This window comes from Pseudophryne corroboree, chromosome 2, assembly GCF_028390025.1.
Source record: "Pseudophryne corroboree isolate aPseCor3 chromosome 2, aPseCor3.hap2, whole genome shotgun sequence".
Lineage (NCBI taxonomy): Eukaryota > Metazoa > Chordata > Amphibia > Anura > Myobatrachidae > Pseudophryne > Pseudophryne corroboree.
This window is the reverse complement of record NC_086445.1, coordinates 914,142,873-914,161,707: the sequence shown is the minus strand read 5'-3', so window position 1 is coordinate 914,161,707 and position 18,835 is coordinate 914,142,873. Positions and strand designations below refer to the sequence as shown.

The window sequence follows — 18,835 nt, the reverse complement described above, 5'->3', positions numbered from 1 at the left end:
CACACGATGATACTAAACTGCATAGTGACTTCTTTTATGCATTTAATTTACATAGGCAGAATGACTGATTAGAAGACTGAAGACATGTGATACTAATTCAAGAAAGCAATGAAATTTGAAATATTACTATAATCCAATTATTTAATATCTTGTCTACGTGGTACCAACAAATCTGTCTAGGCTATTTTAGAATATTTGGAGAATAAACAATATGATTTCTCTTTTCACAGTTTGTCTTTATTTTATGACCTAGCAAAGACATGCAGGTATACATGAGACAATAGCTTTTAATTTCAGTACTTTTCAGGAGGAATGAAGCCATGTTTCCATTAGCTGTAAGGGGACCAAACAATGTCTACAGCTGTATATAAAATAGTTTTTAGACAACTATAGCTTTGCTTACCCAAAGTGTGCCTTCATTAAAAAAAACTAAAAAACTAATAATAATAATAATAATAATAATAAGACTTTCAACAAGGCAACATTCAAAGCTAAATACTAATATCAACATAATATAAAATAAGATTTTACTTACCGATAAATCTATTTCTCGTAGTCCGTAGTGGATGCTGGGACTCCGTCAGGACCATGGGGATTAGCGGCTCCGCAGGAGACAGGGCACAAAAATAAAAGCTTTAGGACTAGGTGGTGTGCACTGGCTCCTCCCCCTATGACCCTCCTCCAAGCCTCAGTTAGGATACTGTGCCCGGACGAGCGTACACAATAAGGAAGGATTTTGAATCCCGGGTAAGACTCATACCAGCCACACCAATCACACCGTACAACTTGTGATCTGAACCCAGTTAACAGTATGACAAACGTAGGAGCCTCTGAACAGACGGCTCACAACAATAACAACCCGATTTTTTTAATATCAATAACTATGTACAAGTATTGCAGACAATCCGCACTTGGGATGGGCGCCCAGCATCCACTACGGACTACGAGAAATAGATTTATCGGTAAGTAAAATCTTATTTTCTCTGACGTCCTAGTGGATGCTGGGACTCCGTCAGGACCATGGGGATTATACCAAAGCTCCCAAACGGGCGGGAGAGTGCGGATGACTCTGCAGCACCGAATGAGAGAACTCCAGGTCCTCTTTAGCCAGGGTATCAAATTTGTAGAATTTTACAAACGTGTTCTCCCCCGACCACGTAGCTGCTCGGCAGAGTTGTAATGCCGAGACCCCTCGGGCAGCCGCCCAAGATGAGCCCACCTTCCTTGTGGAATGGGCCTTGATAGATTTAGGCTGTGGCAGGCCTGCCACAGAATGTGCAAGTTGAATTGTGCTACAAATCCAACGAGCAATCGTCTGCTTAGAAGCAGGAGCACCCAGCTTGTTGGGTGCATACAGTATAAACAGCGAGTCAGATTTTCTGACTCCAGCCGTCCTTGAAATATATATTTTCAATGCCCTGACAACGTCCAGCAACTTGGAATCCTCCAAATCGCTAGTAGCCGCAGGCACCACAATAGGCTGGTTCAGGTGAAACGCTGAAACCACCTTAGGCAGAAACTGAGGACGCGTCCGCAGTTCTGCCCTGTCCGAATGGAAAATCAGATATGGGCTTTTATACGATAAAGCCGCCAATTCTGACACTCTCCTGGCTGAAGCCAGGGCCAGTAGCATGGTTACTTTCCATGTAAGATATTTCAAATCCACCGATTTGAGTGGCTCAAACCAATGGGATTTGAGAAAATCCAAAACTACATTAAGATCCCACGGAGCCACTGGGGGCACAACCGGGGGCTGTATATGTAGTGCTCCTTTTACAAAAGTCTGGACTTCAGGAACTGAAGCCAATTCTTTCTGGAAGAAAATCGACAGGGCCGAAATTTGAACCTTAATGGACCCTAATTTGAGGCCCATAGACAATCCTGTTTGCAGGAAATGTAGGAATCGACCCAGTTGAAATTCCTCCGTCGGGGCCTTCCTGGCCTCACACCACGCAACATATTTTCTCCAAATGCGGTGATAATGTTGTGCAGTCACCTCCTTCCTGGCTTTTACCAGGGTAGGGATGACCTCTTCCGGAATGCCTTTTTCCCTTAGAATTCGGCGTTCAACCGCCATGCCGTCAAACGCAGCCGCGGTAAGTCTTGGAATAGACACGGTCCCTGCTGAAGCAGGTCCCGTCTTAGAGGTAGAGGCCACGGATCTTCCGTGAGCATCTCCTGAAGTTCCGGGTACCAAGTTCTTCTTGGCCAATCCGGAGCCACGAGTATCGTTCTTACTCCCCGTATAATTCTCAGTACTTTTGGTATGAGAGGCAGAGGAGGAAACACATACACTGACTGGACCACCCACGGTGTTACCAGAGCGTCCACAGCTATTGCCTGAGGGTCTCTTGACCTGGCGCAATACCTGTCCAGTTTTTTGTTGAGGCGGGACGCCATCATATCCACCTTTGGTTTTTCCCAACGGTTCACAATCATGTGGAAGACTTCTGGATGAAGTCCCCACTCTCCCGGGTGTAGATCGTGTCTGCTGAGGAAGTCCGCTTCCCAGTTGTCCACTCCCGGAATGAACACTGCTGACAGTGCTATCACATGATCTTCCGCCCAGCGAAGAATCCTTGCAGCTTCTGCCATTGCCCTCCTGCTTCTTGTGCCGCCCTGTCTGTTTACGTGGGCGACTGCCGTGATGTTGTCCGACTGGATCAACACCGGCTGACCCTGAAGCAGGGGTTTTGCCAGGCTTAGAGCATTGTAAATCGCTCTTAGCTCCAGTATATTTATGTGAAGAGACATCTCCAGGCTTGACCACACTCCCTGGAAGTTTCTTCCCTGTGTGACCGCTCCCCAGCCTCTCAGACTGGCATCCGTGGTCACCAGGACCCAGTCCTGTATGCCGAATCTGCGGCCCTCTAACAGATGAGCACTCTGCAACCACCACAGAAGAGACACTCTTGTCCGTGGAGACAAAGTTATCCGCTGATGCATCTGCAGATGCGATCCGGACCATTTGTCCAGCAGATCCCACTGAAAAGTTCGTGCGTGGAATCTGCCGAGTGGAATCGCTTCGTAAGAAGCCACCATTTTTCCCAGGACTCTTGTGCATTGATGCACAGACACTTTTCCTGGTTTTAGGAGGTTCCTGACAAGTTCGGATAACTCCCTGGCTTTCCCCTCCGGAAGAAACACCTTTTTCTGAACCGTGTCCAAAATCATTCCCAGGAACAGCAGACGTGTCGTCGGGGTCAATTGAGATTTTGGAAAATTCAGAATCCACCCGTGCTGTTGCAGCACTACTTGGGTTAGTGCTACTACGTCCCCCAGCTGTTCTCTGGACCTTGCCCTTATCAGGAGATCGTCCAAGTAAGGGATAATTAATACGCCTTTTCTTCGCAGAAGAAACATCATTTCGGCCATTACCTTGGTAAAGACCCGAGGTGCCGTGGACAATCCAAACGGCAGCGTCTGAAACTGATAATGACAGTTTTGCACCACGAACCTGAGGTACCCTTGATGTGAAGGGCAAATTGGGACATGCAGGTAAGCATCCTTGATGTCCAGGGACACCATAAAGTCCCCTTCTTCCAGATTCGCTATCACTGCTCTGAGTGACTCCATCTTGAACTTGAATTTTTGTATGTACAGGTTCAAAGATTTCAGATTTAGAATAGGTCTTACCGAGCCGTCCGGCTTCGGTACCACAAATAGTGTGGAATAATACCCCTTTCCCTGTTGTAGGAGGGGTACCTTGACTATCACCTGCTGAGAATACAGCTTGTGAATGGCTTCCAATACCGTCGCCCTGTCTGAGGGAGACGTTGGCAGAGCAGACTTTAGGAACCGGCGAGGGGGAGACTTCTCGAATTCCAACCTGTAACCCTGAGATACTACCTGCAGGATCCAGGGGTCCACCTGTGAGTGAGCCCACTGTGCGCTGAAATTCTTGAGTCGACCCCCCCACCGCCCCTGAGTCCGCTTGTAAAGCCCCAACGTCATGCTGAGGGCTTTGCAGAAGCCGGGGAGGGCTTCTGCTCCTGGGAGGGAGCTGCTTGGTGCACTCTCTTACCCTTTCCTTTGCCTCGGGGCAGATATGACTGTCCTTTTGCCCGCTTGTTCTTATAGGAACGAAAGGACTGCGGCTGAAAAGACGGTGTCTTTTTCTGTTGGGAGGGGACCGGAGGTAAAAAGGTGGATTTCCCGGCTGTTGCCGTGGCCACCAAACCCGATAGACCGACCCCAAATAATTCCTCCCCTTTATACGGCAATACTTCCATATGCCGTTTGGAATCCGCATCACCTGACCACTGTCGCGTCCATAAACTTCTTCTGGCAGATATGGACATCGCACTTACTCTCGATGCCAGAGTGCAAATATCCCTCTGAGCATCTCGCATATAAAGAAAAGCATCCTTTAATTGCTCTATAGTCAATAAAATACTGTCCCTATCCAGGGTATCAATATTTTCAGTCAGGGAATCCGACCAAACCACCCCAGCACTGCACATCCATGCAGAGGCGATGGCTGGTCGCAGTATAACACCAGTATGAGTGTATATACTTTTCAGGGTAGTTTCCAGCCTCCTATCAGCTGGATCCTTGAGGGCGGCCGTTTCAGGAGACGGTAACGCCACTTGTTTTGATAAGCGTGTGAGTGCCTTATCCACCCTAGGGGGTGTTTCCCAGTGCGCCCTAACCTCTGGCGGGAAAGGATATAATGCCAATAACTTCTTTGAAATTAGCAGTTTTCTATCGGGGTTAACCCACGCTTCATCACACACTTCATTCAATTCCTCCGATTCAGGAAAAACTACAGGTAGTTTTTTCAGACCCCACATAATACCCCTTTTTGTGGTACTTGCAGTATCAGAGATATGCAAAGCCTCCTTCATTGCCGTGATCATATAACGTGTGGCCCTACTGGAAAATACGTTTGTTTCTTCACCGTCGACACTAGATTCGGTGTCTGGGTCTGTGTCGACCGACTGAGGTAAAGGGCGTTTTACAGCCCCTGACGGTGTCTGAGACGCCTGGACAGGTACTAACTGGTTTGCCGGCCGTCTCATGTCGTCAACTGATTTTTGTAACGTGCTGACATTATCACGTAATTCCATAAACAAAGCCATCCATTCCGGTGTCGACTCCCTAGGGGGTGACATCACCATTACCGGCAATTGCTCCGCCTCCACACCAACATCGTCCTCATACATGTCGACACACACGTACCGACACACAGCAGACACACAGGGAATGCTCTTATCGAAGACAGGACCCCACTAGCCCTTTGGGGAGACAGAGGGAGAGTTTGCCAGCACACACCCAAGCGCTATAAATATATAGGAACAACCCTACAGAAGTGTTGTTTCCTTTATAGCAGCTTAATATATCAATATCGCCAAAAAAGTGCCCCCCCTCTCTGTGTTATTACCCGGTTTCTGTAGTGCAGTGCAGGGGAGAGTCCTGGGAGCCTTCCTCGCAGCGGAGCTGTGCAGGAAAATGGCGCTGTGTGCTGAGGAGATAGGCCCCGCCCCCTATTTCGGCGGGCTCTTCTCCCGGTGTTTGTGAGACCTGGCAGGGGTTAAATACATCCATATAGCCCCAGGGGCTATATGTGATGTATTTTTAGCCAGAACAAGGTATTATCATTGCTGCCCAGGGCGCCCCCCCCTAGCGCCCTGCACCCTCAGTGACCGCTGGTGTGAAGTGTGCTGACAACAATGGCGCACAGCTGCAGTGCTGTGCGCTACCTCATGAAGACTGAAAAGTCTTCTGCCGCCGGTTTCTGGACCTCTTCACTTTTCGGCATCTGCAAGGGGGTCGGCGGCGCGGCTCCGGGACCGGACTCCATGGCTGGGCCTGTGTTCGATCCCTCTGGAGCTAATGGTGTCCAGTAGCCTAAGAAGCCAATCCATCCTGCACGCAGGTGAGTTCACTTCTTCTCCCCTAAGTCCCTCGTTGCAGTGAGCCTGTTGCCAGCAGGACTCACTGAAAATAAAAAACCTAATAACTTTTTCTAAGCAGCTCTTTAGGAGAGCCACCTAGATTGCACCCTGCTCGAACGGGCACAAAAACCTAACTGAGGCTTGGAGGAGGGTCATAGGGGGAGGAGCCAGTGCACACCACCTAGTCCTAAAGCTTTTATTTTTGTGCCCTGTCTCCTGCAGAGCCGCTAATCCCCATGGTCCTGACGGAGTCCCAGCATCCACTAGGACGTCAGAGAAATGTAGATAACAAGGAGAACATACTGTATATGGTGGAAGACAAATGCGGTGGGCTCATTTTCACCTTTTGAAATGTATATATTTTGCAATAATGTATTGTGTTTGTATCCACTGAATATGAAAGTCCGTGAAATTCACATGTGTACTATCATCATACCACTGCAAAATATCTTCATACATAGTAATGTGGGCCATACATAAGGCGGGCGATTACCCTATGCATTTCAAAAAGTTGGATATCGATAATTGACGATCCAATCAGAAAAAAATGCAGTTTAAAAATCCCCAGCTCGCCGCTCATGATCAATTTTTGGTCCGAAATTCGCAAATAGAGGAATTACAACATGTTGGATTTCTCCGATCACCCAAACCAAGCATCGAGAGTACAGGGAATTTCCCAGATTCTCTCCTGATGTATAGTCCCTCTAAGATGAAGTTACATCTCATTAGTATAGTCTGGTGCCAATAAAATATTTTTAAAATACAAGTGAACTTGGTCAACTAGAACAAAAATTATATAGTTTGTCAGTATAATGCCTTATCCTGAATCCAGGATCTGATATATCTATGTTGCACACGATACACTAAGGCTTCTACTGCAGAAAAAAATATGAACATGTATTACAGCACGTTCAAAGCTTTTCATAAGGGGCTAGTTAAGCATGTATTCCTAACCAAAGAAAGTAATGTAGAAACTGGTGCAGGCTGATACTTTAAAGTAATCATTTGTATTTGAAACCATCTTTTCCCTAATAAAATGGTATTGGTAGCATTTAAAATGTTTTCTGCATAAAAATCCAACGCTGCAGTGGAAATTTTCGGGCAACCTTTAGGCACTGCAGCATGTCACAGACCCTTCGGACAGTTGGAAGCTGGGTGAACGTTCTGAGAGATGTTGTTCAGACAAATCATTAGTTGACGATACCATGTACAGGTATTACAATTACAGGTTGAGTATCCCTTATCCAAAATGCTTGGGACCAGAGGTATTTTGGATATCGGATTTTTCCGTATTTTGGAATAATTAGATACCATAATGAGATATCATGGTGATGGGACCTAAATCTAAGCACAGAATGCATTTATGTTACACATACACCTTATACACACAGCCTGAAGGTTATTTTAGCCAATATTTTTTATAACTTTGTGCATTAAACAAAGTGTGTCTACATTCACACAATTCATTTATGTTTCATATACACCTTATATACACAGCCTGAAGATCATTTAATACAATATTATTAATAACTTTGTGTATTAAACAAAGTTTGTGTATATTGAGCCATCAAAAAACAAAGGTTTCACTATCTCACTCTCACTCAAAAAAGTCCGTATTTCGGAATATTCCGTATTTCGGAATATTTGGATATGGGATACTCAACCTGTATTGTATTACACCTTTGATGGCACAGCACAAACTAACACCTAAACTCTGGTATTGTGGAGGTCTCATTGGAAGCCAAAAATAAACTACAGTGCTTAATTGTGCTTACACGCCTAGTAAGACTGTATGTGTGCCATGACGGCATTACAAAATACTTCTTCCATACTTGCCAGGCTAAAGCCATTATAACACACGTGCACATGGCTGATAGAAAAAAACACTGCGGAGGCAGGCATTTAAATGTGACATATAGGAAATGCACATTAGATGTGATTTTCCTTTCTGCTGCTTTGGAGACTTTAATATTAATATACAAATTGCAGTGATTCAACCAGTACATCGTAAGACTAGAAATGTAACTTAGGTATATTCATCACAGTATACAAGTACTGTAGGAGCAGTTTGTGTCTTTAACCTTTTTCTTGCCACAGTACCGTTGAGCCTAAGACAATAATACATTTAGGAAAAGGCTTCTTAAAGACCATTAGTGGTTTTCTTTCTACTGGAGTTCCTGGTAAGATGCAATGATCTTAAAATAAGGACTGCATATAGAATCACTCATCCTAGAGATGGATTTCTGCCAATCGCTGCTGACTAAACATATAAAGATCATAATTCAGAGATGCACACAATTTAGAATGCAGTCCCATCTCCAGATTCATACTTGCCTCACATCTACAACAGAATGGGCGTTATTGGGAGGCAACGGGGCCTTTGGACAAAGAGAAGCATCCTGACAGAGTTGCGGCTTTTTAGAGGTGATTGCACGCAATAATCTGTCCGACAACAGTCTGATCTCCTCCGCCAAGTGCCTATGCAGATATTGGAGAAAATGCGCTATAATAAGAATTTACTTACCGATAATTCTATTTCTCGGAGTCCGTAGTGGATGCTGGGGTTCCTGAAAGGACCATGGGGAATAGCGGCTCCGCAGGAGACAGGGCACAAAAAAGTAAAGCTTTTACCAGATCAGGTGGTGTGCACTGGCTCCTCCCCCTATGACCCTCCTCCAGACTCCAGTTAGGTACTGTGCCCGGACGAGCGTACACAATAAGGGAGGCAATTTGAATCCCGGGTAAGACTCATACCAGCCACACCAATCACACCGTACAACTTGTGATCTAAACCCAGTTAACAGTATGATAACAGAAAGAGCCTCTTAAAGATGGCTCCTTAACAATATAACCCGAATTTGTTAACAATAACTATGTACAGTATTGCAGATAATCCGCACTTGGGATGGGCGCCCAGCATCCACTACGGACTCCGAGAAATAGAATTATCGGTAAGTAAATTCTTATTTTCTCTATCGTCCTAAGTGGATGCTGGGGTTCCTGAAAGGACCATGGGGATTATACCAAAGCTCCCAAACGGGCGGGAGAGTGCGGATGACTCTGCAGCACCGAATGAGAGAATTCCAAGTCCTCTTTTGCCAGGGTATCAAATTTGTAGAATTTTACAAACGTGTTTTCCCCCGACCACGTAGCTGCTCGGCAGAATTGTAATGCCGAGACCCCTCGGGCAGCCGCCCAAGATGAGCCCACCTTCCTTGTGGAATGGGCCTTAACAGATTTAGGCTGTGGCAGGCCTGCCACAGAATGAGCAAGTTGAATTGTGTTACAAATCCAACGAGCAATCGTCTGCTTAGAAGCAGGGGCACCCAACTTGTTGGGTGCATATAGTATCAACAGCGAGTCAGATTTTCTGACTTCAGCCGTCCTTGAAATGTATATTTTTAAGGCTCTGACAACGTCCAACAACTTGGAGTCCTCCAAGTCGCCAGTGGCCGCAGGCACCACAATAGGTTGGTTCAGGTGAAACGCTGATACCACCTTAGGGAGAAAATGCGGACGAGTCCTCAGTTCTGCCCTATCCGAATGGAAGATTAGATAAGGGCTTTTATAAGATAAAGCCGCCAATTCAGATACTCTCCTGGCGGAAGCCAGGGCCAGTAACATAGTCACTTTCCATGTGAGATATTTAAAATCCACCTTTTTCAATGGTTCAAACCAATGGGATTTGAGGAAATCTAAAACTACATTTAGATCCCACGGTGCCACCGGAGGCACCACAGGAGGCTGTATATGCAGTACTCCTTTAACAAAAGTCTGTACCTCAGGAACTGAGGCCAATTCTTTTTGGAAGAATATTGACAGGGCCGAAATTTGAACCTTAATAGATCTCAATTTGAGACCCATAGACAATCCTGATTGTAGGAAATGTAGGAAACGACCCAGTTGAAATTCCTCCGTCGGAACACTCCGATCCTCGCACCACGCGACATATTTTCGCCAAATGCGGTGATAATGTTTCGCGGTGACTTCCTTCCTTGCCTTAATCAAGGTAGGAATGACTTCTTCTGGAATGCCTTTCCCTTTTAGGATCTGGCGTTCAACCGCCATGCCGTCAAACGCAGCCGCGGTAAGTCTTGAAAGAGACAGGGACCCTGTTGTAGCAGGTCCCTTCTCAGAAGTAGAGGGCACGGGTCGTCCGTGACCAACTCTTGAAGTTCCGGGTACCAAGTCCTTCTTGGCCAATCCGGAGCCACTAGTATTGTTCTTACTCCTCCTCACCGTATAATCTTCAATACCTTTGGTATGAGAGGCAGAGGAGGAAACACATATACTGATTTGTACACCCAAGGTGTTACCAGTGCGTCCACAGCTATTGCCTGTGGATCTCTTGACCTGGCGCAATACTTGTCCAGTTTCTTGTTGAGGCGAGACGCCATCATGTCTACCATTGGTCTTTCCCAACAGTTTATTAGCATGTGGAAAACTTCTGGATGAAGACCCCCCTCTCCCGGGTGAATATCGTGTCTGCTGAGGAAGTCTGCTTCCCAGTTGTCCACGCCCGGGAAGAACACTGCTGACAGTGCTATTACGTGATTCTCCGCCCAGCGAAGAATCTTGGCAGCTTCTGCCATTGCACTCCTGCTTCTTGTGCCGCCCTGTCTGTTTACATGGGCGACCGCCGTGATGTTGTCCGACTGAATCAACACCGGTTTTCCTTGCAGGAGTGGTTCCGCCTGGCTTAGAGCATTTTAGATTGCTCTTAGTACCAGAATGTTTATGTGAAGAGACTTTTCCAGGTTCGTCCATACCCCCTGGAAGTTTCTTCCTTGTGTGACTGCTCCCCAACCTCTCAGGCTGGCGTCCGTGGTCACCAGGATCAAATCCTGTATGCCGAATCTGCGGCCCTCCAATAGATGAGCCTTTTGCAACCACCACAGAAGATATACCCTTGTCCTTGGCGACAGGGTTATTCGCAGGTGCATCTGAGGATGCGACCCTGACCATTTGTCCAACAGATCCCTTTGGAAAATTCTTGCATGGAATCTGCCGAATGGAATTGCTTCGTAAAAAGCCACCATTTTTCCCAGGACTCTTGTGCATTGATGTACAGACACCTTTCCTGGTTTTAGGAGGTTCCTGACAGGTCGGATAACTCCTTGGCTTTTTCCTCGGGAAGAAAAACCTTTTTCTGAACCGTGTCCAGAATCATCCCTAGGAACAGCAGACGTATCGTCGGAAAACAGCTGCGATTCTTGGAATATTTAGAATCCAGTCGTGCCGTCGAAGAACTACTTTAGATAGTGCTCTTCCGACCTCCAACTGTTCTCTGGAACTTGCCCTTTTTAGGTCGTGCAAGTAAGGGATAATTTAGATGCCTTTTTTCTTTGAAGAAACATCTTTTCGGCCATTACCTTGGTAAAAAGGCCCGGGGTGCCGTGGATAATTCAAACGGCATCGTCTGAAACTGATATTGACAGTTCTGTACCACGAACCAGAGGTACCCTTGATGAGAAGGACAAAATTTGGACATGGAGGTAATCCTTGATGTCCAGGGACACCATATAGTCCCCTTTTTTCCGGTTCGCTATCACTGCTCTGAGTGACTTTATCTCGATTTGAACCTTTTATGTAAGTGTTCAAAACATTTTAGATTTAGACTATGTGTCACCAAGCCGTCTGGCTTCAGTACCACAATATAGTGTGGAAAAATAATACCCTTTTCCTTGTCGTAGGAGGGGTACTTTGATTATCACCTGCTGGATATACAGCTTGTGAATTGTTTCCAATGCTGCCTCCCTGTCGGAGGGAGCCGTTGGTAAAGCAGACTTCAGGAACCTGCGAGGAGAAGATGTCTCGACTCTCCAATCTTTACCCCTGGGATAATACTCGTACGATCTAGGGGTCAACTTGCGAGTGATCCCACTGCGCCCTGAGACTCTTGAGACTACCCCCCCACCTTGAGTCCGCTTGCACGGCCCCAGCGTCATGCTGAGGACTTGGCAGACGCGGTGGAGGGCTTCTTTTCCTGGGAAAGGGCTGCCTGCTGCAGTCTACTTCCCTTACCTCTATGTCTGGGCAGATATGACTGGCCTTTTGCCTGCATGCCCTCATGGGAAAGGAAAGATTGAGGCTGAAAAGACGGTGTCTTTTTTTTTAGCTGAGATGTAACTTGGGGTAAAAAAGGTTGGATTTCCCAGCTGTTGCTGTGGTCCCCAGGTCCGATGGACCGACCCCCAAATAACTCCTTCCCTTTATACAGCAATACTTCCATCTGCCGTATGGGATCTGTATCACCTGACCACTGTCGTGTCCCTGACATCTTCTGGGAGATATGGACAACGCACTTATCTTGATGCCAGAGAGCAAATATCCCTCTGTGCATCTCACATACATATATATAGAATGCATCCTATTAAATGCTCTACATGAATAAAATATTTTCAGTCAGGGAATCCGACCAAGCCAACCCAGCACTGCATCTCCAGGCTGATGGCGATCGCTGGTCGCAGTATAACCACCGTATGTGTGTATATACTTTTTAGGATATTTTTCCAGCTTCCTATCAGCTGGCTCCTTGAGGGCGGCCGTATCTGGAGACGGTAACGCCACTTGATAAGCGTGTGAGCGCCTTATCACCCTAAGGGGTGTTTCCCAACGTACCCTAATTTCTGGCGGGAAAGGGTATAACGCCAATATTTGCTATCGGGGTAACCCTACGCATCATCACACACTTCATTTTATTTTATCTGATTCAGGAAAAACTACAGGTAGTTTTTTCACTCCCACATAATACCCTTTCTTGTGGTACTTGTAGTATCAGAAACACGTAACACCTCCTTCATTGCCCTTAACGTGTGGCCCTAATGAGAAATACGTTTGTTTATTCACCGTCGACACTGTATTCAGTGTCCGTGTCTGTGTCTGTGTCGACCGACTGAGGTAAATGGGCGTTTTTAAAACCCCTGACGGTGTTTCTGAGACGCCTGGACCGGTCCTAATAGATTGTCGGCCGTCTCATGTCGTCAACCGACCTTGCAGCGTGTTGACATTCTCACGTAATTCTCTAAATAAGCCATCCATTCCGGTGTCGACTCCCTAGAGAGTGACATCACCATTACAGGCAATTTCTCCGCCTCCTCACCAACATCGTCCTCATACATGTCGACACACACGTACCGACACACAGCACACACACCGGGAATGCTCTGACAGAGGACAGGACCCACTAGCCCTTTGGGGAGACAGAGGGAGAGTCTGCCAGCACACACCAAAAACGCTATAATTATATAGGGACAACCTTATATAAGTGTTTCTCCCTTATAGCATCTTTTATATATATACAATATCGCCAAAATCAGTGCCCCCCCTCTCTGTTTTAACCCTGTTTCTGTAGTGCAGTGCAGGGGAGAGCCTGGGAGCCTTCTCTCCAGCTTTTCTGTGAGAGAAAATGGCGCTGTGTGCTGAGGAGATAGGCCCCGCCCCTTTTTCGGCGGGCTCGTCTCCCGCTATTTTTGAAGTTAGGCAGGGGTTAAATATCTCCATATAGCCTCTGTGGGCTATATGTGAGGTATTTTTTGCCTCTAATAAGGTTTTTATTTGCCTCTCAGAGCGCCCCCCCCAGCGCTCTGCACCCTCAGTGACTGTTGTGTGAAGTGTGCTGAGAGGAAAATGGCGCACAGCTGCAGTGCTGTGCGCTACCTTTATGAAGACTCAGGAGTCTTCAGCCGCCGATTTTGGACCTCTTCTCTCTTCAGCGTCTGCAAGGGGGCCGGCGGCGCGGCTCCGGTGACCATCCAGGCTGTACCTGTGATCGTCCCTCTGGAGCTAGTGTCCAGTAGCCAAGCAGCAAATCCACTCTGCACGCAGGTGAGTTCACTACTTCTCCCCTAAGTCCCTCGTTGCAGTGATCCTGTTGCCAGCAGGACTCACTGTAAAGTAAAAAACCTAAGCTAAACTTTCTCTAAGCAGCTCTTTAGGAGAGCCACCTAGATTGCACCCTTCTCGTTCGGGCACAAAATCTAACTGGAGTCTGGAGGAGGGTCATAGGGGGAGGAGCCAGTGCACACCACCTGATCTGGTAAAAGCTTTACTTTTTTGTGCCCTGTCTCCTGCGGAGCCGCTATTCCCCATGGTCCTTTCAGGAACCCCAGCATCCACTTAGGACGATAGAGAAATAAAGATTATTATTATCCTAGCGATGACAGCTGTTCTTCCAAGAAGAGGGTGGGGGAGCGGTGCAACAGACCCTGAATACAGGCAGACGTTTCAATGAATTTGCAGTCACTGGAAGTGGCTGGAACTGCAGCCACATAGGGGTCTATTCGTGAAGCAATGAATAGCGTGGAAAAGTGAGCCTGTGGAGAAGTTGCCCATGGCAACCAATCAGCTGCTCTGTGTAACTGTATAGTATGTAAATTATAAATGTTACTTCAATGCTGATTGGTTGCCATGGATAACTTCTCCACACTTTTCACTGCTTCATAAATATACCCCATTGTGCCTAGATACAGATAATAGCGGTTAATCTGTGGAGGCTGGATTTAAAGGTAGAATGTAAATAAAACAGAATATCGAAAGGATCTTAAAAATAGTGTAAAAACCTATAAAAACAGACAATACAAAAACTCCCCCACTTTACACCTATGTAATCACTGGTCCCTCACACACCCCACAGGTTCAGCTTGCAACAAACTGCCGCCCGTGTCTGAAGACAAGTAAACCTCATATATAGCAAGATCCATTACAAGACATAACTCCTTCTGACACTAAGTGCTTGTCTGCAGCTAGTTCCAGAGCAGTGCAGAGCAGAGAGAGGGAGGAAGAGGAGGAAGAGCCATTATCTGTTATCCCAACAAGTAACCACTAATTCTGCTATTCCACACCACAACCACTAACGTCTAATTGAGAGGTCTTGATTAGGCTACAGTGCGGTAAAATTACAGTATTACTAATTTAAAAGAAAAACAGAGAGCTAGCAATAAAGTATAGATATGGCAGTTCCCATTAAGACAACAACTCAGGAATGATGGAGAATAAGTGTCAGTTTCTTAGAGGGGGTCAAGGAGATCTAGGGCAGTTCTTACTATTACAGTATACAAAGGCTATACCACGCAAATGTATACCTACAAAATAACATCTACTACCAACTAATTAAAGATTAAAAGTGTAGAATACAACATGCGCAAGGGAATAAATATACATATATATATATATATATATATATATATATATATATATATATATATATATATAACTGTGACCATTTCACACATTTTATGTACTGTAGTAATTAAGAGAGTTTGATCCTTCATGCTGAGCTTGCAAATGATATTAGCTCAAAAATGAACAAACACACACACACACACACGTTCGTTTAGTCAGAAGTCAATGAATATGCCAATATACGTTCGCAGGGGATGCGGTTATGTAAACCCAACCCGTTCGGAGAGTGGACAGAAACAGAGCACCCAGAAGAAAACCCACTGAAACACAGATAGAGCACTGGTTGGAATAAAACATATATTGTACTAGCGCTATGAACGGTGTACATGGCTCAAAATTTGGTATAAAACAGTTTCTATATGAATAAGCACTTAAGAACATTAAAAAAAAAAAAAAGGAGAGAGAGAGAGAAGAAGCTAGAAAGCCTTAACACCAAGGTAGAAGTCTGCTCTCATGCTTTAGTTACACTTGAACACAAATAGGAGGAGCTATTGGCGAAGCAGAGTTACGAGTGGTGGAGCTGAGGGGTAAGATTAAAAACTGTCGTCAACTGCTAATGGGCAAAGAAATCAGCACCTGATTAGGCTGGGGCCACAGTGACCCATTCGGGAGGGCAGTATTACCAACCATCTGCATTGCACCCAGATGTTCCACCGTGGTTTCGACCAATACTGTTGGACTTTTAGGTAATGCTACTAACTATGACAAGTGATTGGCTCTAGCAATGCTGACCTAAGCAAATCTGCACAAATGAAGGCTGATTGGTCAATGCGATGAGAATTTACTTTTCCACTAAATAAATAATAGTTCATTAAAAATAAATAAATTAAAAAACCTGAGACCAAGAATACTTTGCTTTACTTGAGCATTCTGCAATTTAGGCCTCGTTCACACAAGTGTGTTCTGAACTGAACATGCACAAAGGCAAACCACAGGAAAAATGAAGCAGCCTTAGGGATCATGGGTAAACAGAATACAAAGAACAGCGGTGGAAAATGGAGTAAAGACAAGAATGAAAGACATTTTAACCGTGTTTAGAGATTTTTTTTCTCTCTGGGAGGCTCCATGAAGTGTCCTTTAAAGTGGACCTGTCACCTACGCTTTAAATCGTTATCTCTACAGCAAACTTATAATTAAATCTAAGTCACAGTCCTTGTTTAACTGCGTCAGTCCCCATAATTCCCTCTCCAAACTTTCAGGATGACGCAAATAAACATGTTCAATTTCAAAGTGTCCCAGTATATTCCAGCACTTTAAAGGGTAACTGAGCTAATTGTATTGTTGGCTGAGAGATGCAGCATAAGCACAGCACACTGCAAAGTACAGACATTAAATGTGCCGCAATAGCACAAAGCACTGGAGCATTAACGCCCACAGGCCGGCGCAAGAACGCGCTCAGTACCGTATTGGTAGTTTAGAGGACTACAAAGGGCACCATACAAATTAGCATTTCTGTGTAGACATATGAAATTAAAAGCACTTGACATGAACAAAATATATAGCTGTTCAAGTCCCCCATTCCTCACCTTTCTAGGATGTCAGCGATAGTGCAGGCAAACATCAGCAGCCCTTCCGGCATCTGCAAAGCAACTGTAAGGGAAAATCTAGGTGAAATAGGGGACTAACTTGAACGATCTCAAATTAAATGTACAATGCACTCTCCCCTGCACTAACCAACACACAGGCAAAAGGGTGCAACAATGCATTTATTACCTAAAACATTGGAAAAATGATAGCGAGTCAAACTAAATAACAGGATTGCAAGTCCAGGAGTACGTATGCATGCAAATGTGACATTTGGAGATCTTCAGCGCATACAAGAGACAGGCAGGCACTTGAGAAAACATATAGCTGGCATGGGAGATGTAATGTACGTGAGGAAGACAAATAAAGGATAAAAAACATCTAAGCAAGTGAGAAGAGATAATATTTACAAGTACAAACAACTTCCAAAAGAAAAAAAGGGAAAGAAAAGGCAGACTGTACAGAGGGAGACAGACGGCCGAGGCGAGCACATAGATAACAGGTTATTGTATAGATAAATATAACATTGCATCGGAGACCAACAGAGAAGAGAAGCGGGAGAGGAAATAATTAGAAGGGAAGAGGAAACGGACACAGGACACTCAGAGGCAAGTGGATGGACCAAATGAGCTTTGAGGTAATCAAACAGAGAGAGAGAACAGAGGCGGACATTACAGACTATAAAGATGTGCTGTATTGCAGTGGGAAGAAACTGTCCTGTGAGAATTATGGAGCCATCATTCTGGTCCTGACAACAGAATGTTCCCAAATGATTGCTATAATGTGGTGACGCACACAATGTACATCCAACAGCTCTTTAGAATGTTCAGCTTCAACGCAAAACTATAGAAAGGACCTCATCATGTGGTAATAATATTGTAATGTAAGATGAGCTCTACTCGGTTAGAGCCCTTACAGTCAATTAAAAACACAATGGTGATGACGCAAAGATGGACGTTGGTACCATCATCAGAGTACACTTGTCCCTACCCTATATTAGGTGTAAAAGACACTGCGTACGTACACTCACAGTCAACACTCCGTAACCGCGCATTAAGTGAAAACTCTCTCAATGAACTCTGCCTGCATGGGAATGACTGTTACAGCCCAACTAGGATTCTTTGGTCACACGTAAACATGCAATCACAAGAAGCACATCTGTGCAGTGTGAAAACACACAAGATACAGCAACACTATTTGCTTTTAATAGAGAGTATAAACTGGGGTAGCTAGAAGAGCATTAATGGTGTATTTGGTGTTTGCTAGGCATCAATGTTTGGTTACTCAATGTCGGCACACCCCTCTTGCGCTTCAGTTATGTTGGCCAATATCTGTTTGTAAAATATTATATTATATATATATACATATATACACATACACACACACACACACACACACACACACACACACACACGCTATACATGGCTAAAAGTATGCGGACACCTGTATATCACACCAGTAAATTTCTTGTTGAACATCTCATTCCAAAACTATGGTCATTAATATGGAGTGATAACTACATTTCCACTAGGCTTTAAAGAATGACTGTGATGTCTCACATCTATTCATCTGTAAGAGTCGTAGGGAGGTCGGGCACTGATAGATACATACATACACACACATTTCTAAATGTATGTAGAATTTTTTTTTTGTTTGAGGATTGATTTTAACCAACCTTGCTCTACTTCATTAAAATAAAAAATAAGATTTTAAACCTACTGGTAAATCTTTTTCTCCTAGTCCGTAGAGGATGCTGGGTACTCCGTAAGGACCATGGGGTATAGACGGGCTCCGCAGGAGACATGGGCACTATAAAGAACTTTAGAATGGGTGTGCACTGGCTCCTCCCTCTATGCCCCTCCTCCAGACCTCAGTTAGAGTAACTGTGCCCAGAGGAGATGGACAATACGAGGAAAGGATTTTGTTAATCTAAGGGTAAGATTCATACCAGCCCACACCATCCACACCTTATAACCTGGAATATACGCAACCAGTTTACAGTATGAACAAAAACAGTACCAGCTAAAGACTGATCTCAACTGTAACATAACCCTTATGTAAGCAACAACTATATACAAGCCTTGCAGATTTTGTCCGCACTGGGACAGGCGCACAGCATCCTCTATGGACTAGGAGAAAAAGATTTACCGGTTGGTTTAAAATCTTATTTTCTCTTACGTCCTAAGGACCATGGGGTTTATACCAAAGCTCCAGACCGGGCGGGAGAGTGC

General features: G+C 45.1%; 1 protein-coding gene across 2 annotated transcripts in view; it reads right to left on the bottom strand.

Annotated features, from left to right (window-relative positions):
• The window catches only part of DPH1 (diphthamide biosynthesis 1), a 552,655-nt gene that overhangs the window by 420,108 nt on the left and 113,712 nt on the right, over nucleotides 1-18,835 (bottom strand). For both annotated transcript variants that reach the window (XM_063956121.1, XM_063956120.1), the window contains exon 3: nucleotides 16,607-16,670. In XM_063956121.1, coding sequence (XP_063812191.1) covers nucleotides 16,607-16,670 — 64 coding nt within the window. The remainder of the gene's footprint in view (nucleotides 1-16,606; nucleotides 16,671-18,835) is intronic.